General features: G+C 38.7%; 1 protein-coding gene across 27 annotated transcripts in view; it reads right to left on the bottom strand.

The window, feature by feature from the left end:
- Positions 1-4,018: 4,018 nt before the first annotated feature.
- MYT1L (myelin transcription factor 1 like) overlaps positions 4,019-26,735 on the bottom strand; it is a 325,160-nt gene continuing 302,443 nt past the window's right edge. For 21 of the 27 annotated variants that reach the window (XM_017833840.1, XM_017833828.1, XM_017833844.1 and 18 more), the window contains 4 exons: positions 11,191-11,282; positions 9,557-9,666; positions 7,131-7,274; positions 4,019-6,809 (listed from right to left, as the gene is read on the bottom strand). In XM_017833840.1, coding sequence (XP_017689329.1) covers positions 6,669-6,809; positions 7,131-7,274; positions 9,557-9,666; positions 11,191-11,282 — 487 coding nt within the window. In that variant the 3' untranslated portion in view covers positions 4,019-6,668. The remainder of the gene's footprint in view (positions 6,810-7,130; positions 7,275-9,556; positions 9,667-11,190; positions 11,283-26,735) is intronic. The other 6 variants (XM_017833842.1, XM_017833845.1, XM_017833856.1 and 3 more) reach the window with 1 other exon arrangement.

Here is a 26,735-nt window from a genome sequence, read left to right as displayed (position 1 = left end):
TAGCACCTGACAGAAATAAGTTTCTCCTGAATAGGCTTGAATTGGTTAAATTTGCTGCTGATACTGTTGCCATGCCATTTTCCTTAGTGGAGCAGCAAAACTAGATTTTCTTTTTGGAGTTTACTGAAACTGTTAGTGAAATGTGAGCCAACAGATAAAGTTCTTTCTTGGTCTAAGAGGCACACCATAGAAAGGTGTCCAACTTTTCTTAGGAAATATAAAGTTTAGGGGTATCAGCATTTTTAATCAGAGACTAACTCTGTGTCTGGGTAACATAGACATGAGAGGTAAATATGTCATGTAGTCAGAAGACCTGAAATATGTATTTTAGCAATAAAGGTTAGATATTACTCACATTGGAGTAAAGACTCGACTTCTATCATGTTGGCCTAAACATGTTGGTGGAGGTGTTAACATCGATATGATTAAATATAAAAGTGGCCTACACATCTTGGGCATCCACCTGGGCAGAGTCTGAGGGCTCTGAGTCATGACTGTGGATTTTGTGAAGCAACAGATTTCAGAATTTAAGACTATATGCACATGTACACATGTCTTTTGTGTTAATGTTTCAAGAAAAAAAAAATCTTCAGTTTCATGCATGTAGAGAATAAATCTCTTTATGAACAACGTCTCAGGCAAGGACAATGTGGTCCATACAGAACAAGATTTCAAGGTGTGAAAATCTGTTTTCATTTTGTTAACATCTCCTCAATGTGTAAATCCAGTAATGACGTGCACACTTCTGTTCTCTCATTATAAAAGCCATGGTCAGTGAAGAATGGAAAAAAAGCAATTCCATATGTTAGGAGGGTCACTGAATAGCTCATTCTTTATAAATGGTATTATTTCCTAGCAGCACACTGCTCAGATACTATTGAATTTCACACATTTACTTATATTAATTGAAGTAACAAATCCATATAAAAATACCCACAGCCAGCTCATGATCACCACAAAAATGAAAAAAACATGCAGCTACTTGTATTGTTCCCATTGTAAATAATTGCTGCATATAGATTCATGACTCATTTTCATGACAAATTACCACAAAAAGGACCTAAACTAAAAGTGTTCTCTACAGTGTAATTTGAAGCAGATAGTGCTGCTCTCACCCCAGTGATGTGTCTGCTGCAGCTGCTGGTCTTCCCAAAGCTCCTGCAGGTATCATTGCCCCTGGGCCTACTCAGTGCCTGCAGCCTCAGAGCTACTGGTGGACAAGCAGGACGAGCATCAGCAGAGGAGCCAGAAGCAAGGCACATCTTCATGTGAGGCTACAAGATCTAACAAAGAAGATAACCTGCCCCAAGGTTCTGTTCTTCAGGGGGATACTCACTCTTTAAGTGTCAAATAGGAGGTCAAACAGCACAGTTGATTGCTACTCAGACATGTGCTCAATGCCAGTGTGTGCAGCCCTAACATTTGGCGTGCAGTAGGAGACAGCATATCGGCTTTTTTTCAGTGAAGCAGTTTGAATTTTCAGTGTTAAGAATTTCTTATTTTCAGATTACAAAAGCAGGATACATCTAAAATTGATTTAAGATTAAAGCTTTTCGATTGTCTATGTCCTATTTATTTTGCTTTTTGCTGTTTACTTGTTCTGCACTTTTTTATTCTTCTGTTTTGATCCTTTCCACAGAAAGTTTGGCTAATTGTGCTTTTTGAAGGCATTTGCAAGAGGAGTGATTTTCAATGTACAGTCAGTGAACCCCAGAAAATCCAAAATTATTCCTAATTGTCCATGAGAGTTAGTTAAGGAAATCAAGTCTACTGTCAGCAGGGTTAAATGTTCTGTTTAGAGATCAATACCTCCATTGAAAAAAGTGGCTGTAATGAAAACACTTCCTCTAGACTTAGATCTGGTTTTCTCCACAAAAAATGTTGAATGAATAATTGATTGCACATGATCCATTCCACATCATCCCTCCCTTTATGATGGAAGGAAAACACTATATATATAGTAGTGACATGACAAAGCTCAAAGTTATTTGTACAGACAGTTTCTGCCATCGTTTTTCTCTCTTTGGTATTACTGAGGTACATAATTCCAATACTGATTTTACATAACAAAACCAGAAATTACCTAAGACAGGAAGATTGATCAGCACAGAAATGATATATTGTACATAAAGAACTTGATGATGTAAGGCACTAAATAGAAAAACAAGGTTAGAGATTACTTAGAGATAACAGACATTTTTTTGATCTATTCCAAAATGTAGCAGTTGGTCACGGGTCTAAGAGCCATGAGTGAATGAGCAAGAAAAAGCAAAATATAATACAAGCATGTAATGACATGCAAAGTATTTCTGAGCAATAGGAACAGAGATATCTAGTATTATTTATGAAGACGTTGCTTGGGATACTGGGCACAGTAGTGTCAAGAAGAATTAAGTCAAAAAAGTTTAAGAAGGATTAAGTTCACAGGCACAGAGGAGGGCTGTTGATCACAACAATGGAAAAATGGTCTCATGAGACCAGAGGAGTTGGCTCATATGCTTTGGCAAAAGACTTTCTCAGAAGAAATACTGACCTTGGCAAGAGACAGAAGCAGGGACTGGGCATCAACTGCTTCAGCTCACTGTCCGGCTGACTAATGACATAGAGAACGTGATGCTTTTATGTACTCTGCATCATACCAGCCCACTGGTGTACTGAGATTAGAAATACAGCTATCCTCCAAAATGTTCACTTCTTTCATCTGTTCACCTCTTGTAGTTTCTCATTCTTTTTTTTAAGCTTTGGAATTTTGTTGTGGGGTTTTTGTTTGATTTTTTTTTTTTTCCCCAGAAAAAGTTTCACAGTAGGAAGAATCAAGTTCTAATATGAAAAACTTTCTTTGGTTGTACATGATCATAGTGCCATAAGGCTAACAAGAAACAGAATGGATCAGGGTGTATCATATATGCACAATTAAGATTTTACATATGATGCTGAAGGAGGAGATCAGATTTTCTGAAATGTTCCCCATCTTACCTACAAAGTGTATGTATCACATTGTGTATACACCAGGTATACAGACTATCTTCTTTCTTGGAGTGATGTCTGCAGTTGACTGCACAGCTTTTCCTGCTCTTCTGCTTTGTGTTCTGCCATGTAAAGTGTCCTGGGCCCTCTATATGTTCCCTATTCCCCCAGCAGTCGAGCAGCCTTTGCTGGGAGCAGAGAGATAGTCTAAAATTTGTATTGGTGCTCCTGTCTTGGTCATTTAGGATGATCTCTAAGGAATGCAATTAAGAGGAATGGCATGCAGGGAAAATGTACAGCATTAATTATTGATACTGCTACATAATGCTGGACTTAGTATCTATTCAATACAGGAACCCAAGCATATGGTAAAGTCATAATTATGCCTATAAATCAATTAATTGCCAAGTCTCTGTGTAATTACTCTTGTTTGGTGTTGAGGAAGATGTTTTTAATTAGATGGCTTAACACTGATAGTGGAATCTGCACCAGTTATTAAGTCACTGCAGGAGTAATGGATTACATCGCTGTGTAGAATATTGCACATGCATTGGTGGTCACTGTTCCTGTCACAGGCAGTGATGGCCAGAAGTGTTAGCTGACTATTGTCATTCCCCTCTTCAGCTCACTAGTTCTAAAAGCAGCGTGAGGCCTTAGTGCAGATCAGAGGAAAGGGAAAGGCTTTCCAACTCAGGTTCATTTCCCATTGGCTTTTTCCTTATTTTTGAGTTTTGGGATTATCATTCTATTTAACTTTAAATATATTACACACAATACTTCAGTTGCACTATTTAGGCCAAGGAACCACTGTTCAATTTCTTTCTAGGGAGTTCCAAAATGTTGGAACAAATTTCTTGTGCTTATGCATTTACGTAGCATGGGAAGTGCACCATTTGAAGAGGCAGCCATGCATCCTGAGGGGAGAATTTGAGGAATCGACAGCCAAGGCTTCTTGTTAAAATAGGCCCCTGAGGATTTCTTCGTTGTTATGTCATGTATGAAATAAAGTGAAAATGCTGAAAGCGATCATAGAACCACTGTGCTACAAATGTGGCAACACATTTTTTTATTTATTTAGAGTAAGATGTGTTAACATCCAGCATGACAAAATTTGTACAAAGTTCACAATTTAAAAATGAAGTATCACAGCAACTTGTGATTCCACACATTTATAGCAAAATTAAAATGTCAACAAATCCATGCCGTGTAGTACAAAAATAAATCAAACTTCAGTTCCACAGAGAGCACAATAAATAGTTTATACAAAATTCTGTCTTAATAAATGATTACTTAAATCAACTTAGAAATGAATATGAACAATAAGTTATAATAAATAAACTCTGATGACTCACAATAATTTCATATGAAAGGTCAGCATTCTAATATGTGACACTTTTGTGATCCCTATATAATAGTCACAGATAACTTTTGATTTGATATTATGTACCAACATTAGATGAGCAGCAGATTTGTGCTTAAAATCCCTTTCCATTGTACATAGGTGATAACAATAAGAATCCAAAACTGATACTATCTATTACTCTACTGAAAGCATTACTATATTGGCAAAGAAGCTGCAGACACAATGCAGTGGAAAAATGCATATGCCATTATGAACAATGAAAGCCCTAAAAGGAGGCTAGGGCAAAAGTACAATATATATGGCAGAAGGTGAACAACAAGCACCTTGCTTCAGCTCTCAAAAAGGCAATTCTGAGCATGGCAGCTACAACTAATAGCACAACAGAAAAAGGGCACTGTACAGATAAGATACTGCAGAGCCCCAAAGTAATTACATAATCTTTTCCCAGCTAGTTATTAAAGTCCTCGTGGAAAACTGTAAGCTTTTGTACAGTGAATAGTATAAAGTGCCGCTGGGATATACATATATTTATACATATATATATATACCGAGGTTGAGTATTGTATCAGAATATTTGTTGTGAGATCCCTGTAGTCTCCCTTAGCAATATTACTGGATTAGCCATAATGGCTTCCACTATAATTTGTTCAGGTTTAGTGTCACAAGGCTAATGACACAAGAAATTGCACACCTCCGTATGGATATATAGGGCAAGGTAAGTGCAAATAGTCAACTGGCACATTGTGGGGACAATGACCCTGTAAGTCCTGTTCTGCTAAAAATATTTTATTTTTTACAAAACCCATCTTTTTCATAACAAAATTTTAAAGTACTTTTGTACTTTCTGCATAACATCAAGACATGGAAGGAAAAGATATGCTATCAAATTTAAATAAATTCAACATCTGTAAAACACAACACATCACCAAATTTACTACTTAAAAAAGAAAAATGTAGTAATAAAAAGTGGTCTTATGCATACATATAGTGCAGTCATTTTGAAGAAAACAATCAAATCTTGAAGGTACAAATAAGTTTTACCTTAAAATGATCCAGTTTAAAGCAAAAAAAGTGCTGAAGTATATTTAGTTACATTAAAAATTTGATTGCATTCATTTTTGCAATAGGTAATAGTAGAACAAATACAAAGCATATGTGAATGCTGCAGTAATGATTGTTCTTCAACAAAAAACAAAACATAAATGTTAAAATGTTGAAAATTGGATTGAATGCTTGGCAAAGCAAAAGGAAAAATCTTTACTGAACTGCATTCCTACTACAGACAGCAGTGAATGCAGTTCAGTAACTCTAAGAGACACAGATCATTTGTGTTTATCCCAAAATTAAAGATGTGAAAAGGCAATATTAACTTTTAAATATTGTCCTCCCTCTTGAATTGAAAACACAGAATTTCTGAATGATGAACTACATTGCTATAACAGATAGTTCAGAGGGGCACTAGCAGTCCAGTAGAGATAAGAGAATGTTGGCTCCAAAGCTTATTTGAAAACAAAAGCTGAAATCTTCACGTTGTCCACCTCTGATATAGTTCTTTTCATAATGGAAGTTCCCATATTCATACCATGTAATGCTTAGAAGTTAATTAAAAAGTGCTGTTTAAGCTGCTTTGAATCTTCTGTCAAGTTTCCATGGCTTGATGTTGTCTTACAATAAATTACCCATTTTTTATCTTACATCTAATCCATGCCATTTTCTTGGAATTCAAAAAACCTCATTTTATTGCCCCCACCACACACCATCCTTCAAAAACAAAAGTCACATAATATTTTCAAGCATTGTTCAAAAATAAAGCATTTTTGCAACCAATTCTTGCTATGAAACAATATGCACACAAAATGTATTTCTTAAATCCCATAAAATCCTCCAACATGAGGCAAAATGATAGTGTTTAAAAAGTGGCCGCAGACCGCAACATTGTCATTCAAAGCTGTTTTTTTTTTTTGTCCATTTCAGTTCAAAATACTAAAACATTTAATCACTAAAGCATTAAAAAGAATTTACACTCTATTTATTTTGATCAGCTTACCTCTTCAGAAATATATATACCCCAAAAATGTGCATACATTAGCAGCTATAAACATTACATGGCATATCACACTATGTCAGCTTATATGAAAACGTACAAAATGTGAATGTATTCAAAAAACTATTCTGCAGTTACTATCTTTAAAGCAAGACATAAAATCATTATGAAGTCTTGTAAGCATAACACTGTTTCAAACAGAAATAAATATATAACACTTTCTGGTAAATTACAGCAGCAAAAAACAAGAGGCATCCTTTTTTTAAGCAAGATTTTCATCACTATAGCAGCTGTTCAGACCTGAATTCCTCTCACAGCCTGCTTTATATTTTCCAGTAGGGCTTTATTTTCTGGACTCTGATAACGATCTTGATTTGTATACATGTCCGTCAAAGTGGTCACGTAAGCATCAAAATTTTGTTCATTGATTGGTTCCTACGAGATATTAAATAGTAGTTCATATACAACTTTTATTTTCTTAATCGTATATTCATTTAAGCATAACATATCAGCAAGGCATATTGCCACCAATTTTTATAATATTTAAAATGCCTATTTAGTTCTTACTTAATTTTACAGGACACACTGGAACAGGCCCTCCATGTCTCTTAGCAGTTAAATGTATCTCTATGGTTTCAGTGCTGTTACCACAAATATCCAACTGGTTGATGAAACATAAACATAAAAAAAGGTATCTATTGTATGAAGTGAACTGAAGATCTCCAAATTCCTTAACTTGTGCTCTCAATCACTTACCATATGTGGCAGCTGGATATTAGCTAGACTATGAATTAAAGACTGGCTTAAATTGGCCAATTCATGAAGAAGAGACTCATTTTGTTGTTCAATTACTTTGTTCTCCTCTTCTATTGTCTTCAGGTTGCTCTCCATTGTGGTAATCTAAAATGGACAAATTTGTGTACAATGTAATATAAGGCAAGCCAGGATAAAGCATGCACTCTCTGAAGGGAGAGATAACAGAAATACCAGGCAAGGAGAAAACGTCCATTCATGCTTAGAAAAGTTCTGCTTGAGTCTGCAATTCTTATCGTTGTTAAGGCTCGTTGTTCCGACTCTGTGTTGCATAACTTTAACAGCTTGTCTTTTAATACTGGTAATAGTGAGTGAATTAGCTTGGATTTGAATCCACTCCTTTAGAGCTTTTTTTGTACAATTGAAAGGCTTTAAGAAGGACCTTAGTTCTGCAAGTTCACCCGTGCAGTTAAACTCCTAGGAGCCAATCTTAGGGACATTCTGCAGTAAGTCATGCTTTTCTTATCTTTTCAGATATATATATATATAATTAATTAAGCTTGCACAGCTCTTTGGTACCAGTGTTTAGCTCTTTGTAAGTATACTTTGATTCTGTGCAAATTCACAGGGCTGCTTTCGAAAGTTGAACAGCTGCATGTTATTGCATTGTATGTACAAATTCATAAAGGTTTTCAATACATACAATGACTTGTAAAACTGAAGCAACTGAAAAATATTTGCAGATAATGGCCAGTCTTCGCGAGTGAAGATTTGGGAAAGGTCATTAACCCATCGAGCCTGCGCAGTGGATTTTTTAGGTGAGACACAGCGTGCGCTGAACTGAGCCCACCCTTTAATCCTGAGGTTCATCTGCTGGGGCCGAGCAAGCTTGGACAGTGGCAGTGAGGTCCTCAGGACGTAGGTTTGTTTAGAGTGACCTTCTCTTAGATGGATTGCCTTACAAGGCTGACGAGCTCCATCTGCCCGGGGGGCTGGGAATCGAACCCGGGTCGCAGCGGTGAGAGTCCTGCTCTCTAACCACTAGACCACCAGAGGCCCCTTTTATTATTATTATTGTTATTATATTATATTTGCAGATAGTCCTGTGGCATAACTACATGTACAGGTGAAGACAACTGAGAGTGTGCTCTGCTGTGTTCCCAGGTGACCAGACACATTAGCTCTGACCTTGCATGGTGCCTTGCTTGAGCTAAAAGCTACGTTAGTCTGTATGTGAATAGCATCTACAGTGTATTAAGCAAATGAAAACATAAGGCAATTGGAAGGCTGCCAGGTTTAAAACTTATGACCAAATTTCTCCAGAGTAATTTTTCTGCCATTGATTATTCTTCTTGCTTTACGTTCTTGCAGATTTTGTCCTCATTACCCTATAGCTGCATTTGGTCACATCAGAAAAACTCATAAAACTGTAAGTCAAATCCTATAAAGGCTGCATAAAGACAACAGAACCCTGAATACAGGCATAAAGTAGAAGTGAGGTTTCAGTATCAATTTGGCTAAAGTTTAGAAGTCAAAGAAAAACCAAGTTGGAGAGGCAGATCCTGCCTTCTATTTATGAGCATACAAGAGGAGAAGGAGGAGGAGGAGAATGGACATGGCATTCTCCACAAGCAGCAAAGTAACAAGGAATGGTTTACTCTGTTTCCATCAAGATCAATTGGAGACGACTATAATCATGGGACTAAAGACTGATAAAGACTATGATGAATTTCCCTGTTGGTGTCTGTGCTCAAATCATGTGAAGGTAAAAGCACCAGAAGCTATGCTGGACACTGGAAAATGCTAGGGAAATAATTAAATTAATTTCCTTCCTTTCCTTTTTCCATTCAGTTTTCGGGCTGCTGAATAATGGGATTTTAAATAATAGGCTAATGTTATGCTTTCCTTTTTCTCCCCCCCCCAACAAATTTATGTGGAACATAAAATGAATTAAGCTGGATCTCTGGAACCACTACTGCTGCCAAGGGCTGCACTTTGTGTATCACGTGACGAAGCGTAACAGGTATTCACTTCCCTATCTAAATTTCCCCTGTAAGACCTGGCAAAAGCCACATTGTTCACCTGGACTCTTTCACTTTGTAACTTATGTTAATGACCATGATGTCACACAATATTTCAACTACTATTAGAAAGGCATAGCCTTATCAAGGAGAAATACAAAGCTGACCATAACAGGTCATGCTGTTGCCATTATTTTAAAGAATGTATTTTGCCAAGTCCTTTTTTTTTTTTACTGTTGGTAACTGATGTAGAACTTGCAAAATGAACATTGTTTTCTGATTTTATAAATAGCAAATCACAGATAGGTATCTTAATATATAGGAAACATAAAAGGGAACAATATATTTCCTGTATTTCTTTTAATCAGTCATGTAGAAAAAGCAGCTGAATTTAGGGCTTCATAAAACTGTTACCTGAGTTCTGAGTTTAATCATATCAGCTTCCATCTGGGAGTTGGATTCATTTAGTTCTTTGATTTCTTCATCTAATTGTTTAATTTCTTCATCATTTTCTATACCTGTGTGACATAAAAATAAAAGGGGTGTTAAAATAATTAAGGTTTAAATCAGACTTCGGTGAATTAATTACTTCTATATTTGTAAATAAATTTATTTCAAATTAAAAAGAAAAAGGAAACATTCTTCAAACTTTTATTTTGAAGTTAAAAAAAAGTATTTTCCACTACTTTTCCTTTTAAAATTGCAGTAATTCTCTAGTAAAAATGTCGAAAATGCCTAGAGAATCAGTAAGACCTTTAACTTTATATGCATTGATTTAACTTTATGTTATAAGAAATGCACCTGCAGCAACAAATTACACTCTACTGTCATATGTAACTTATTTAAAGTCTGTGTCCACTTACAGATCTTCTGAGACAAAATAAAAAACTGTAACTTATGCTAATCTCTTTATATTACAGCATTGTCAAAAGAATCTGTAACTAATTCAGAAGTGAAATTTTGTTGATGAACTGGGATATACTGTTTTGTTCTGCAGTTGTTTTTAATGGTTGATGAAGGCTCAAAAGGGTTCATATTTCAGAAGGGTGTTATTAAATAATTATATATAGAATAATTTGCAAAATGGAAGTAATTTCTCATATTCCGTGGCATAAACATTAAAATAACAGAATTTTAAAGGTATCTGTATTTCTAAGAATTCAGACAGGAATAAACTGAAAGGGTTTAATTTATTTATCCTTTTAATTACTATAACAAAATATAAAATAGTCCTGGGAAGAGATAAATCTGTTTTTTCTCAAGTCAAAATCTGAACACATAAAGCTAGAGAAACTGGCATTCTCACTCTCCTGTTCTTATAGTACTGTGCCTCTTGTACACCCTTCTCCACAGTGTCTAACTTCCATAGGAAGGATGCCATGGAATCATACAATGGCCTGGGTTGGAAGGGACCTTAAAGATTATCTAGTTCTAACCCCTGTGATGTGGGCAAGGACACCTTTCACTAGACCAGGTTGCTCAGAGCCTCATCCAACCTGGTCTGGAACACTTCCAGGGCGGGGACATCCACAATTTCTTCAACTCTGATTCTGAGGACATCATTGTCTTTTTGTCAACTCTAAAATTTGAATATCCCCAACAGGATGTCACTTCCCTCTGAAAATTATTTGAGCTTAAATGGCACAAGGCCATCTCCATCTCCCAGAAGTTATAGAACCACAGCTCCAAATGAAAACCATGGAGCTCATGAGGAATTGACACTCTGGAAATAAACCTTGTTTCTCTTCTGAACCAGCTAATCACCTTTGATGAATGAAATGTGAACCAGAAAATTATAATGGTACCTTCTACTTTGAAATATTTTAGAGTTTCAGATTTATGTAGACATAACTCAGGCCAGTCTGACTGCTCCACTCCTGGCTCAGGTTTCCAGAGCATAAAACCTGGTTTCACTTCTACTGACAGTGAATTTCCAATTTATACAAAGTGGATTTATATGTGTAGAAAAAAAGCCAATAGAGTAACAATAACTTCAGTTTACAGAGAATTAGTATTTAAGAAAGTAATGATTAAAAATTTACCATTACTGGCCCGCTGCTTTATTGTTAGCATTTGTTCTCCAGACAGCTTTGCTTTCTTCATTGCTGAAGTAGCTCTGGGGCATCCTGATAAACTGTGAACAGTAAAGAGCCTGTTAATTTTAATAGGTCATTGAAAATAAATCTGTAATCCAAATCTGCAATAAAAACAGTATCAGAGACATAGTTTATCTTCGCTACCCAGCACTGAAAGAGTGTGTTAAAAAAAAAGGACTTACCAGAAGTGATTTCATGGTTTTGTTCTTTCTTCCAGATTCTTTTTGTATAGACAGGTAATATAAAAGTCAGATATACAGTCCAATTTTCTGAAGACACAATACTTTTAATAAAATGTTTTATTTTAAAAGCAGTTACTGTGTAAATACTCCCATTTGAATTTACATGTTCTTGCTCTGAACTTCCACCCTTTTTGATTCAAATGTTCGAACATGGAACTGAATGATTAGAGAAGGGGACATGAGCTACCTCTCACATCCAAATAAGTAGCTCTTACAAACAGTGCTTTTCTTTGCGGATATCACCTACTGAGGTGGCTAAATTGCCCTTTTCTAAATTGTTTCTTAAAATGGCAGTAACTATATGTTGGCTTTCCTGGAGCCCAAGGAAAGTCATTCCCATAAAAATGACCTTGTCTCGATGGGGGATATATATGTCTTATAATGTGTATTTGTTACATTTATGAATGTACTCTCAAGTTCTCTCTTCTCTCTCATGTTGCCAAAATATTAAGCTTTTTAATTACATTGTACAAAAAAGTTTCAAGGCAAATGCAGTCTTAGCAGGTTTTATTGTGAAAATAAAAATAATGGTCAGACAGTGCTCACTATTTCACAAATAATGGTATACAGCAAACTACCCCCTTTTTTCAAAATCACATCTTTAATACAGTTGCATTATCAGAGGTAAAAGAAAATACCTGTTCAATCTAATTTAACAATTGGAATCCATAGTCTTATTCTGATGAAGCTTTAGCAGTGAAGGAAATTTGAAACTTTGCTAAACAATTCCCTGTTGTCTCAACATTTGAGGGTTCATAGCCATGGAAATTAAGTAACGTCACATACTTCTCATTGCACATTTATATTTTCTCTTCAGATCCAATGGAAGACCTTTTTTGTACAATTTTTAATTGTGTAAATCAGATTCAAGCTAAAACTCAAATAATTGCTCTCTAATGTGGAAAAAGTTTCTGAGGAATGTCGTATCTTTGATTAAAAACATTTATTTAAGTAAAGACACAACTGTCTACTAAATAAAATCCTCTAATTTAAGTATAGTTTTTGATTATTGTAAATGTTTCTCTGAAAAGCCTGGGCTACTGTTATCAAGCGCAGCCATACAAAAAAGGGTTTTTCCCAGAAAAATGTATAAAAAAATTTACTTTCTCAGCAAAAGAATCAGTGTTCAACATTTGATACAGCTTTGTGACTGAGAAGACATATAATAAAACAGTACTAGTAGTATCAAGAAATAGCATGACCTAGTAGTCTCTGACTGTAGCCTAGGTGATGGGATGCTAAATTACCATTCCAAGCTCTACTGTGGACTCACTGTGTGACTGTAAACAACTGTCCTCTTGAAGTGTCAAAGGGAGCCTTGAAGATGATTAAGGAGGAGAGAATTTCCATTTTGGGAAAAAAAATGTTGCAGAAAGAAAGAAATAATGATATATGCAAATTTCTGCATTATTTAACTGACTTAGTTTTTGTATATTTTCAATTGATTTAATGAATTTACTCATATTTTGTCCTCACAGTTTTTCAGAAGTTAGCATTGCTGGGCATTATAACAACTGGTTTAGTTTACTCTCATCTTGGTCTGTCGCCTTTTCCTCTCTAAAAGTCTTCACTGATGACAACCTAGGGAATTCCTCAAAATCAAATCAACCCTCAAACAGCCCATAAGTACAGCATTCAAACCTTAAACAGACCAGCAAGAAACCTGGATGCTAGAACAGTGCACCTGAAAGCGCAGAAAAATAATGAAACAAAAAACCCCAGTATGTTCACAAGTATTAGAGATCTATTGTGAGATTCGATGTGCCTAACCCCAAATTTTGCTGTCAAAGACAAAAATTTATTCCCAGGCCATGGTTATGTACACCTAGTTTTCAGGACTGCCTAATCCTGTAGATAGCTTGTCTGGAAGGTTACCCCTCTCCTGGTATACCCAGTGTGCTCCAAGTCACACTCTTCCCCTGGGGCCCCAGGTACAATGTCCCATATTTGCAATACTAAGCTTTCCTACTCCACAAAATAGGGTGGTCACATTCTAGCTGCCAAAAAGCAACTCTTCCTGGGACATGCTATCTCCATTGGAGAGAGATCTATTGCCAGGGTAGGCACATATGTAACACCTACAGTTCTGCTGCAGTTCAGGCACCCTGGCACCAGATGCCCTCTGCCTGAACTGAAACACAGAGAGCTGGGCCCTGTGCTCTATCCTTACTGCAGGAACTGTTAGAGAGTTGTTCTGCACGGATTATCTACCTTCTTCTGGAGGCACCCAGATGAATCATGAGTTAAGTGAGGGGAAAGACAGAGGGCTGCCTATTGGGCATACTAGTGAGGACACAGAATGCTTCCACATCCTGTAGCCAGATTAGTTTTGTTCTTACCCACTGTGCTCTAATAAAATATGCACACAGAGGAGGGCTTCGACCAAAATGAGTTTCTTCCATGCAACTGTATGCCTAAACAACAAGCTTCCTCTTTTTGTTTTGCTAAACATTACACGTGTGCCTTTAACGCAGGCATCATGTACCTCTATAACTGCCTTTAGCTTGTTACATGTCTGTCCTTAGAAGAGGCCATGCGTGAACAGAGGGTCCTAACCTAACATTTCCAGTGGCTTTATGCTATTTAAGAAAGCATTCAAAACTCCCAAAGGTACCCTCCTCACCACAGAGGAGGATGCCAAAGCCAGACCATGCCATCGACTTTCTCTGCAGATCTTTACTGGCAAATCTGTCTCTTCAGTAATCGTATATTGTACTGTAAGTAGATTAGCTCACTTTCCTGAGCCAGGCACTTTCAATTTCAATGAAGCAGACACCGAGTCAGTAACCTAAATTAGAGTATTGAGTTCTACTACAGTTTCTTTAACTTGGCTAAATTCTTCAGAAATGAATAAGACGAAGATAGCAATATGCATCCTCTTTGCCCAGCTCTGTTCTTAATTAAATTACCTAAAAGTGCTTTAAATAATTAAAAAAGTAAATTAGGTCTTTTAGATAAGCTTCTACTCTACAAGGATATTCTACCTCTTCCATCCTATCTTATTGACTATGTTTACTTCTACTGAGGGCAACTGCTCTTTCTCTGATTTGAAAACAACCAAAAGAAGTCAGGATATATGGGACGGTAAGACAAAAAACAAAGCCAAGTCAATATTGCACCAAAAGTGGGCTATTGTACAAAGGCTGAACCCCATGAAGGTGTAAAGTTAACAAAAAAGCTTGAATTGAGAACCCAGTGAGACTTGAGAGTTGCTTGAGATTTCTAGAAGACTAGGGAGACAGAAGACAGAAAGGAGTAAATACGATTTTATTTGTCTTCCCTTGACTGGCAAACAAAAGAGTACAAGCGAAAGCTATTTCAGCGCTTTAAGGGTGAAGCAAAATATGCTTTAAATATCTCAAAAATGAAGAAAGACTTTGAGAATCATCTAGCTAGTAATTTTGTTAAGGATAATAGTTATCCTCACATTAAGTATGGTATGAAACTGTGTCAGGGAAGGTTTAGGGTAGATATCAGGAAAAGTTTCTTCACCCAGAGGGTCGCTGGGCACTGGGACAGGCTCCCCAGAGAAGTGGTCACAGCACCAAGCCTGACAAGAGTTCAAGAAGCATTTGGACAATAGTCTCAGGCACACGGTGTGATTCTTGGGGCTGTCTTGTGCAGGGCCAGGAGCTACACTTTGATGATCCTTGAGAGTCCCTTCCAACTCAGGATATTCTGTCATCCTATGATTAAATTTGAAGTCTTTACAGTTGATGCCTGTCACAGGTTTTCAAACTTTACAATGACTTCTACACAAACATGGAAATCTGCACCTTGTTCATTCCAGCAAAGAACTAGTAAGATTAATCACAGTTATCTCACTTGCTCCTGCGATTATTCTCATACACATGAGAAATCATGCAAAGGAAATATAACACAATTGAGTATTCTTTCCATAATAAAAGTGAGTAAGGCTTTCTAACAACATTGCTGGGGGTACTGCTCTAACAGTATAAACATACCAAGCCATCATTTATCTCTGTCAGACCGTGGACGTCACAGGGCTTGAAGCTACAGCATTTTGGTGGAGCTGTGAGAAGCACCAACACACAGCTCCTGGCTCCCTCTATGTTTCTGATTCAGCAGGACCTGTGAGCTGCTGCTGCCACAGGGACAGGGTATCAAAAGCCAGATGATCATCAGCACCCTGTCTTGTTGGGGTGCAGTGTCTTGGCTCTCGCTGAATTTGTATTGTTGGGCTTAATCTCCAATTTGGGAAAGAGAAGTGCTGTCTGGTACATCATCCTTGAAAGCCACCCTCTGCCATAACTTTCAGAATACTAAGAAAAACTAACTAAATTGTTAGATTAAAGGGACCTAGGGTCAGATCTTGCAAGATCCTTCTGTTAAGCATGTGCTAAAATTTGAGACAGTCTCAATTTTTGATGGTTGGCTAGAGACTTCTGACATCATAACACATCATTTGTGTTGGAAACAGGCTCTTGCTGGAGATGGGTGCCAAAGGAGCAGTGCATGGCTGGGACCTGGCATGCAGCTTTGCTTTGCAGGGCATGGAACTGTCCGTGCAACAGCCATCTCTACACCTGCAGGACTGACAGACAAAAGGAGTGACTGGATTTTACACCATCCAATTTCAACATGCATTAATCAGGCTTGTTTTAACAGCAAGATTTTATAAATGGAGGCTTGCAGAGGTAATGTGCTAGCAGCTGTATAAAATCTACAATGTAAGGCCCATCCATCCATACACCCACATTTTACCCTACCTGCCCTGAAGAGTCATGACTAGTGGAAAGCCAATCAGCTAGAAGGTGTGCAAGAAGACTAGATATGCACAAATTAGCACTGTATTGTGATTGTATCTGTTATAGTTGAACATAATGTGAAGAACGAATTTTCTTTCTGGTTTAGCACTGTGGTTGCATCACTGCAACCAATGCCTTGTCATATATTCATGGTTTAGAAAAGGGGATGAAATTAGTTTCAAAATAAAAGGAAAATTAGTGGTGAAAAAATTTTGGAAGGGGTATTTAGGTAGTGTTTAGGGCACATTTAGCAAGAAATTTGGTTTAAAAATAAATAAATGTGGGTTAAAATCCTGAACTGTTTCAAGAGTGTGATTGTACTGTCTTCAGGGATGCAAACAAGAGAGGCCACCATAGTGGAGGATCATTGATCAAGCGGAGCGATTGTCTGGTGACTGATTTTAGTTATCTGGGTTCCAGCTGTGCTCTGTTAAATACATTTTTTGCCTCAGTAGACAGATGTGGTTTGGTACCTCTTGAAGTTGAAGGAATTGCACTTGGCTTGTCAAGTGAAGAACACATTTTCCAAACAGAGAAGTAGGGATGTGGGAAAGGAGAAGGGAAAGGTCAAATAAAACGCAACTTTTATATTTGGTATGTCAAGTGCTAAAGTTTAGAAAGAAAGAAATAACACAGTGTAAAGAAATAACAGGGTGTAAAGAAACCAGAGCCTCAACCTGGAGTACCCAAAAAGCATCATGAGGACTAACTTCATAAGTAAGTAAGATGTTATAGATTCACTACCACAATGATTTTTCAAAAAGAAAAAAAACATTTTTCCTGTTTATTAAAACTAACATTGTCTATAGACTAGAGGAAGGAACAAGTCACTTCCAAGGCACCTCTTTTAACTAGAGATATATTTAAAACAAGCCCCAGATGTAAATCCTTTTGAAATTCAGGAAAATACAGATCACAGTGAGAACTACTGTTTTATTTTTTTAATGGCTGAAACCTTACTTTTATGGCTAAGCTCCTGAACTATTTGATAATGTTTGAAGTTCAAGTTAAGAGATCACACTCGGTGATCAAAGTAGCCCTTTCCTTGGTTTAATATTAAATCCATGAGCCACTCTCTTTTTTTTTATGTTGAAGGGTACCAGCTATAGCGATTTCCCTATTCCCATGAGTGAATTCTGCTACACACCTTAAAGGATGAAATACTCTATGCACAACTCCAGCAGAGATAAAAGGAACTCTCTCTAACCCAGCACTCATTTTTATTTACATTAAAGGGTGACTGGCTTTCCCCCTAGCTTCTTACTGAGCTGTGAAGTAGAGGGGGTCCAGGAGAGAGGTTTTGCAAACAACCTAGTTTTGTTTACATGGAGATTTCTGTGACTCACAGAGGAATCTCTTTCCCTCCTTACTGGTCACACAACCCAACTGCCTTTGTGTGGTGTTGGAAAAAAAAAAATCACCTGTTCAGCTCAATTTCAGAATTCTTCACTGGAAAAGAATGATTCTGATTAAAGTGGCCCTTTTTAGGTCTTATTTCCTGGCTAAAGCTTTTCTTTTTCCTTTTTTTTTTGATGCATTTACAACTCCCACCTGAATGGTTGTGATGAAGAACTTTAACATAAATTTTCAATCAGGAGTGAAATCTAAGTTAAAAAGACTAAAAGCTTGATGTAATGTGTAAAGCTTGATGGAAGTGGCAACTCCTAATTAAAGCTGCTTTCCAAAGCTTCTGAGAAAAGAAGCTGAGATTTTACTCTGTTTAAATAAATTTTTGCATTGGTTTCAAAACTAAGAAAAATTAAACCACTACCCAAGTGGCCATAAAGCAATATAGCCATTGTGATTAAAACAAAATGTAAACTTTTCAAAATTATTTTAATGATATCTGATCATTGTTTTATAAAGACTTTCTGGAAAGAACTACTTCCTTATTTTAGAGAGGGAGGGTTGAATTAGCATTAAAATCTGGTCAGTTGAGCACCAAATGGTCAATAACATAGAGTAAATGGCCTTGATGCCCAAAAGAAGAGAAGGTATTTGTGTTTTTAGTGGAGATTTAAAAGGTAAGATAGTGTTATAGCTTAATTATGCCTATTCCTCATAACAAAAGAACAAAGGAGGCATCAGGTAAAAAAATAAAAATAGAAATTATGTAGAATTGTTAACATGGCCAAGCTGAGAGAAAAGGCTCTGAAAGCAGACTCAATTTGAAAGGAATCCCCCTGGGGCATAAATATACACCAGAAAAGGGATAATGAATCTCAAAATGCTGGAACTGTTAAGAGTGCTCCCAAAGTTGCCCTTCATCTCCGTGCAGTAGTCCAGTAGCAAATTTGCATCATATTTAGTTAGCTGAAGCTGCTTAGTCAGCAAAGAGGCTCTGTGGGTGGGCTTATCACATGTGCTAATGAGCTATGACCTGTATCATCCCTGAACAGGGAAAGAGGTTTGGCTCTTTCCCAAGGATGCAACAACTGTTGAAGAAGTCTCTCCTTTATTCTTTGGTGAGTGAGGAAGCACTACAGCACACTGCATGATTTACAGGTGGGCCCAGCACTAAGTTATGGGGAAGAAGTCTGCGCTGAATGGGCCACCACTGAGAGCCCCAGGAGCTGGAGGTTGGCTACTGCAAAGTTTATCAGCCTCTCCTGTCCAGGCACTGCACACAACTGGACAGATGACCTGAAGACCACTGGATTTACTGGTCCTTTGAATAGGGCATGTATTGTGAAGGAGGAAACAGGTTGAGACTTTCCTGTGTATAAATAGGTAAGATGTATCTTTAGCTTCATACCTCTGATTGCTGCTCTTAAGCTCAAAAGTTCAAGTGATCTATTAAATGACCAAGTCCAGCTGACTTAGGCACTTAAAATGAAGCACAATTTCTCTAGACACTTGTAGAAACAGCAAAGAGAAAAACGTAATTCGAGAGGAAAATTCATCCTTCCTAAAATCTAAAAAGCCATCCCCTATTTTCTGCTCTTTTATGGGCTATGTCTAGAATGAGGACAAGTAGGCTTATAAGCAGGGATCTCCTGCTGAGTGCCTGAAATCAAGGAGATGTCACATTGCAAGTGCCTGTGCAATGGCTGTCTGCTGTAATTTGTCAGGTCTGCTCAGCAAAATGATTTTTCTTGTTTATATTGTGCAGTCTGCTTTTCCTAATATGAATTTCATATTATTTTCTCTGTAACTTTCCCAAGGTAAGTAAACCTCAAGTCCTTTTACATTGGATCACTGTTAAGAGCTTTCCAGTTTAACAGACAGTACATGTGATTAAAATACTATTCCATCCTTCTTCCAGCTCATAATGAAGAGCTGGCACAACCACTTCAAAAGGCCTAACTTTTTCAATAACCAGGTTCTGCATTTAGTTACTTCTGACTTTTGCCAAATTTTAACTGATCTGACTGAAATCTTCTATGGTAACTGTCTGGCCGGGCTAATTTTTTTTTCAAATTCATAGGAAAAAAATTTCTATTTCTCAGAATATACTTCTATACCCTTGTTTTGTCCATATACCTTGTTTTGTTCCTACTGAGGGGAACAAAAAAGTCCAAATAATTCAGTGAATAACTCTAATTGTCCGTGAATTGGAGCAAGAAATGACATTTCATGGGATGTTGCTCTGAGTTTAGAGATGCATTCTGCTGTCCTCATGAAAACAAATGTAGATTTGGCAGAGCTATAAGGCTCTGACAGACTGTCACTTGGGCATGCTCAGTGGATGTGGGTTAGTGTTTGGCTGCCAGCCACTGCACTTTGTTTGTATAAGAACTGGGAGAGCCTTCCTTGCCACCAGCCCCATTCAGGGCTGCTGGGCCTGGAGCAGAATGCTGCTTGCTGGAAGAGACTGCCTGTCCTGTTCTGCCAGTGCTCAGGAGAGCTATTTGAGGACCAGCTACTTCAAATGCTGGGGACTAAGAAACACAGAAGTAAGAAGAAAGCCTGAACAGGAGTTGCAGGGACAGAGAAAGAAAGAGGGTCAGCACAGTACAGTAGACAAGGAGGAGGATGGGAAGAGGAAGGTGTTGAAAAGCAATTTAGGAAGACCCTTTTCCTTCAAGCTTATGGGTCAACAAAAAATTTTAAGTAAAAAAATCCTTTGTACTGCAGGATCCACCTCACAAATTTTAGTTTAATATTTTTCTTATTTATGTATATTATTAATACACTTAATTGCCACATTTCTTTCCTTGCCTTCCTGGAAATGTCAATACATTTGCATGCATGTCACCTTTTAATCGTGTCATCATGATGACACGTCATTGTCAGTTATATTTACTGTTAAATGCAGTGAGTTTGGTTAGTTCTTCTATACTCTTAATAACATACGATGTTCTGCTGAATTGCAATGTACAGCCTCTAGGAAAAAGTAAGAGGTGGAAAACAGCAAAATAAATCAATAGCAGGGAGGGGACAGGCAGATTAAAACCAAACCAACACCCTAAACCTACCGGAGAAAAAGTGAAATAATGAGAACTAAGAAGGAATTGTTTGACGCAAATGCGGCACTCTGTCAACTTACTGCACAGAGATGCAGTTAGAAAAGCAAAAGCTCAGCTCAAATTGAAAATGACCAGAGATGTAAAAAACTACAAGAAATGGTTCTTCAGGCACATAGAAAGCAAGTGGAAATAGAAGGAAAATACTGGCCCAACAATTCAGAAAAGGCAGAGGTTCTCAACACTTTCTTCACCTCTGTCTTTATCAGCACTGTTGGGCCCAAGCCTTGAGAACAAAATTCCAGGTTGATGCAAACACACACTGACTGTCAGTGATGGAAGAGTTAGCATGTGAAGTGTTACAGGAGCTTGACCTTGCAAATCGATGAGTCCTGACACTGTCCACCCAAGGGTGTTAGGAACGCTGGCTGATGTTGTTGCGAGGCTCTCTATAATCTTTGAGAAGTTTTGGAGATCAGGGGATATCCCATTAGACTGGAAGAAAGATAATGACAACCTCATCTACAAGAAGGGCTTGAAGGACGATCTAGGAAATTACAGGCCCATCAGCCTTATTTCAGTCCCTGAGAAAGTTACAGAATGATCTCCTGGGGGGGCTATCACCAGTCAGATGCAGCATGTGATTGGAAAAAACCAGCACAGATCCACCAAGGGACAACCATACTGGACAAAACCGATTGCTTTTTGAGACAAAGTAACTTGCTTAGTTGATGGGGGGCGAGCAGTGACATTGTCTACCTGGATTTCTCCAAGGCTTTTGATATGGTTTCCCATGTCTCTTTCTAGAGAAACAGATGTGTTATGGCCTGGACAAGTGGTCTGTGTAGTGGGTGGGGAACTGGCTGAGAGGCTGCACACAGAGAGTGGTGGTAAAGAGCTCCTTTTCACACTGGCAACATGCCACAAGTGGGGTCTCCCAGGGATCAGTACTGGGCTCAATGTTGTTTAATATCTTCATAAGTGATCTGGACGATGGGACCAAGTATACCCTGATGAAGTTTGCCAATAATACCAACCTGAGTGGGGAAATGAACACTTTGGAAGGGAAAGCCACCCTGCAGGAAGACTTGGATAGGCTAGAAGACTGGTCTGAAAAGAATCTTATGAAATTCAACAAAGACAAGTGTAATGTCTTGCACCTTGGAAAACATAATCCAGGAATGCAGCAGAGGCTAGGATCTACCTGGCTGTGGAGCAGCTCTGTGGAAAGTGACCTGGGGGTCTTAGTGGACAAGCTCAATATGAATGAGCGGTGTGCTGTTGCTGTGCCAAGGAACGCCAACGGCATGTTGGGTTGCAACAACAAGGGCATCACCAGCAGAGACACGGAAGTCATTGTCCCACTCTTCTCAGTGCTTGTCAGGCCATAGCTGGAACACTGTGTTCAGTTTAGGTTCGTGCTATGAAAAGATATGTGAACAATACAGTGATGGAGAGCCATGATTGACCTAATGCTAAGTATTTTTGTTTTTAAATGCTGAAGCTGAGAAATGCTGCTGTAAAGACAGGATGTGACTTCAGGCAAATACTGAAAGCTCTACAACAATTTAGGAGCAAATTTACAGCCTAGTACTAGCCTGTGTTTGCAAATGCAAAGCATCTGGATTATACAGCTACTGCCCCTTTGGCACTATGTGTGTGTATTGGGTTTGGCTGAGATGGAGTTCATTTCCCCATAACAGCCCTCACAGTGCTGTCCTTTGCATTGGTAGCTAGAAAGGTGTTGATAACACACCAGTGTTTTGGCTACTGCTGAGCAGTGCTGGCACAGCATCAGCACTGTCTCTCAACATTTCCCACCCCATCAAGGGTGGGCAAGATCCTGGGAGGGGACACAAGTAGGCCAGGTGACCCAAACTAACCAAAGGGATATTCCATACCATATGATGTCAGCTCAGATATAAAAGCTAAGAAAAGGAGGAGGAAAGGGGGACATTTTTATTTACAGTGTTTGCCTTCTGAGCAATCACTACGTATGCTGAAGCCCTGCTTCCTGGGAAGGGGCCAGACACCACTTACTTATGGGAAGTAGAGAATAAACTTTGTTATATTCCTCTTCGCTTGTGTGTGCGCAAATTTTCATTTTTGCTTTAGTAAAATGCCTTATTTCACAGCATGAGTCATTTTCCATCTTATTCCCTCTCCCCTGTCCATCTGGGAAGGGGAGTGATAGACTGGCTTGGTGGCCAGCCAAGGTCAACCCATCACATTGGTCCTGGAGCAGGTCCAGAGGAGGGCAATTAGGCTGGTGAAGGAACTCAAGCACAAGTCCTATGAGGAGAGGCTGAGGGAGCTGGGGCTGTTCAGCCTGGAGAAGAGGAGGCTCAGGGGAGACCTCATCACTCTCTACAACTACCTGAAAGGAGGTTGTAGCCAGGTGGAGGTTGGTCTCTTTTCCCAGGCAACTATCAGCAAGACAAGAGGGCATGGTCTCAAGTTGTCCCAGGGGAGGTTTAGGTTAGATATTAGAAAGAATTTCTTTACAGAGAGGGTAATCAGACATTGGAATGGGCTGCCCAGGGAAGTGGTGGATTCTCCGCCCCTGGAGATTTTTAAAAAGAGATTGGATGTGGCACTTAGTGCCATGGCCTAGTAACCGCAGCGGTAGTGGATCAAGGGTTGGACTTGATGATCTTGGAGTCCCTTCCAACCCAGCTGATTCTATGATTCCATGATTGTGTTAACACCCACTCCATATAAACCCAGGGATCAGATGCTGTTCTATGGACAGGCTGCAGCCCTGAGCACCAGGAGGTTGGACTGTGGGTGGTACTCATAAACCTTCCCTTTAGGAGCTGAGATTTATAACAGAGGTTTTTGATACAGTACCTATTTCTAGTGAAGCATATTTCATGGGAAAAAGGATCTGCATATGAAAATCTATATCTCCACCCTTCTTCCCTAACATTTGTCATCTCCTGAATGCTTAGAGTGTTTGGGAACTTAGAGACCCTCTGAGGATTTGTGTGAGTGTTGGTATCGGCCAGCTTCCAGCAAGCAGCTGCAGAGGGCAGCTTCTGTCTTGAGTTTTTTGGGCTTTGTTTCGTTTTGTTTGGGGTTTTTTGTTTGTTTTGTTTGTTTGTTTTTTTAGGGTTTTTTTAAATCTTTTCCTCTTTTCCTAATCTGTCTGTTTGCAGGCTTAGCAATGCAGCTGTGTAACTCAGAGCTGTGGCCAACCTTTTCGATTGGATTTTTGGAGGAAACAACACTGGCAGTGCTCCTTCACCTCAGGACATGCATGTGTGGCAATGACTGAACTGAATGAACTGCTTCCTGTGGGCTTTCTGACAGCCTTACCATTAACTAAACCTTCCCAGGCTTAAAGTGGATAGCCTGTAACAAGGGTCATATGTAAATGTTTCCCATAACCACCTCACAATTTCTACATACATTCTTTCAGGAGGGAAAAGGCACTGGATGATGTCCATTGCTTCCTCCCAGCGCATCCAGTCATTTTGCAAACACAGTGGCATACATTTGCTGCTGAAATACAAATCCATTTCTATAAACTTGTTTACGGATCTTGGAGTCCTACTGTCCTCAGCAAGGATACAGGTCCACTACAGAAAATTACTCTTCTCCACACTTTGATCTCAATTTAGCATTAGCTTGTAAATGGGGAATATACTTAGAATTTGATTACCTCTTGTATATTACAGTTCTACTATCATATGTTTTTGTACTAGCTTTGGCTGGGACAGAGTTCATTTTCTTCAGAGTAGCTGGTATGAGGCTGCGTTTTGGATTTGTGCTGGAAACAATGTGGATAATTCAGGGATGTTTTCCTCACTGATGAGGAGCGTTCACACAGTCAAGGCCTTTTCTGCTTCTCACCCCCCTCCACCAGTGAGTGGGCTGGGGGTGCACAAACTGGGAGCTGGGAAGGGACACAGACGGGACAGCTGATCCCAACTGACTTATGGGATATCCCAGACCATACAGTGTCATGCTCAGCCTATAAAGCTGGGGGAAGAAGAAGGAACGGGGTGACATTAGGAGTGATGGCATTTGTCTTCCCAAATCACTGTTATACATAATGGAGTCCTGCTTTCCTAGGGATGGCTGAACATGCTTAGCTCTGCTCCTGAGTGTGGCTTTTGCTTTACCTACTAATCCAACCCATGAGTTTTCTCACTTTCACCCTTCAGATTCTCTCCCCATCCTGCTGGAAGTGAGCAAGAAACTGTGTGGGGCCGAGGCCCCTACTGGCGTTAAACACAACAGTTTTCCATAGTAAAGGGAATTTAAAAGCTACATTACTGTGTTCAAAATGGGTGAACACTGATGTAAACAGAAGTGGGCAGGAGATAGGAGTAAGAACATTGTTTTAGATCTGAAAAGGCATTTCTGCATGTAATTTCCAGTGAAGTCAGCACAAGCACATTTCCTCTTCTGTGCAAAGGAGCAGGGTTGTTAAATCCAAGTATATTCTGACAAAGTCCCCACTGATCACAGCACTAGAAATTATATCATCCAGAAAAATCTTCTTAAATCGAATATAAGGATGTAAGGGCCTTTTCAAGAACCAAGCTACAGTATGATAAGCAATTTACATTTCATTATAACCTATTTAATTTACCTATCTACTGACTCCATGCTTACATGCCTTCCAATTCATTTTCATATTGCTGATAGATCACCTAATTTCACACTGGCCTCTCTTGCTAGCAGAGGCTCCTTTTTGAAGCATAGCATTCTTAATCCTCCTGATAACCCTCTGTTGCCATTCCTTCCTAATGCAAACTGCTTGACAAAATAAAACTATTCATAGGAATTTCCACAAACAGGCAAGCAAACGTTAACAAACAGAAACCTTTGTTGGTGCCTTTGTTCATATGGTAGGATTCAAAATTTACTGAAATTTATGACTTTTTCCATGGGCTACTTATTTCTGTTTCAGAAGCATGAATGTAAGAATATGCACATATTTAAATTCCAGACTCCATGATACCAGTTGGAGCAGCTTTTTACTGATTTACTAGCCCTTGTGGATCATCTTCAGGGTCCATTGATATCAGTGGAATGACACCAGGTGTACAGTGTCAACAGCAGCTCTAAGAAATCTTTACCTCAAAAACATTTCTCCTAATATATATTTAATTAATTCAACAATTGGCATAATTTTCACAAGCCAGTCAGCTATTCATTTCCAGAGTATTACAGCTGCTTGGGTAATAGCATACTAACAGCTGTCTACAAATCGCAGAATATAAAAATCTCAAAGAACACATAAAGGACAACTACACATGCAATTAATATATATATATGCTTAGATAAGTCTGTTGATAGAAAAATATTTGCACTGGGAAAGAAAAATCACCTATTAGGAGAGCAGCAAGCTGTACTGGCAAAAATGAAGACATTAACTACTCCTGCCTGAGGAGCTTTTACTGATTCAGTTAATGGCTTTCTCCCCACCCATGTTGAACACAGCTCCACCTGCAAAAGACTGTCCATAAGCCTGGCCTCACTGTGTAACTGGCATAGCATTGCTTCCATTCAGAAGGTGAGAATTTGAGATTTACAGCCATAGCTGTAGAGCAAAATGTTGTTAGAGGTAGAAGATGAGATCACAGCCTGTTAAAATGGATACACTAAAAGTGAGAGGATATTTCATCCTTATGCAAGAAAACGTATAGTCTGTAATTTAGGTGGGAGCTCCAGATTGTAACACCTAGATTTAAATGTGTGCATGGGAACTATGTGTCCAAGCTGTCATGGAGCTCTGGGGCCCATTCATTTAACAAGACTAACATCCTTTCAGATCCTCCAAGAGGCACATTCAGCTCTCAGCTGTCACGATCAAAGAACAGTGTCTCACAAATCTTCAGTCCTTTTGGCCAACCCAGTATTGCCATATTGCATGCCCTAAGTATACCTGAAATGGCATAAAGTACCTAATTGTAGGCAGGGGAAACCCACTCCCTGTTGACACACTCAATGACATTTAGGGTACAACTCTGATTAAAGGCAGGTGTCTACTTCACTGAGTGAAGTGAACAGCTCTCCAGGATCCATTGATTCCACTAACTGGAAGAGGAGTAAATGCATCC

The sequence above is a fragment of the Lepidothrix coronata genome, unplaced genomic scaffold (assembly GCF_001604755.1).
Source record: "Lepidothrix coronata isolate B3197 unplaced genomic scaffold, Lepidothrix_coronata-1.0 Scaffold222, whole genome shotgun sequence".
Classification (NCBI taxonomy): Eukaryota; Metazoa; Chordata; class Aves; order Passeriformes; family Pipridae; genus Lepidothrix; species Lepidothrix coronata.
This window is presented reverse-complemented; position numbering and strand designations above follow the sequence as displayed.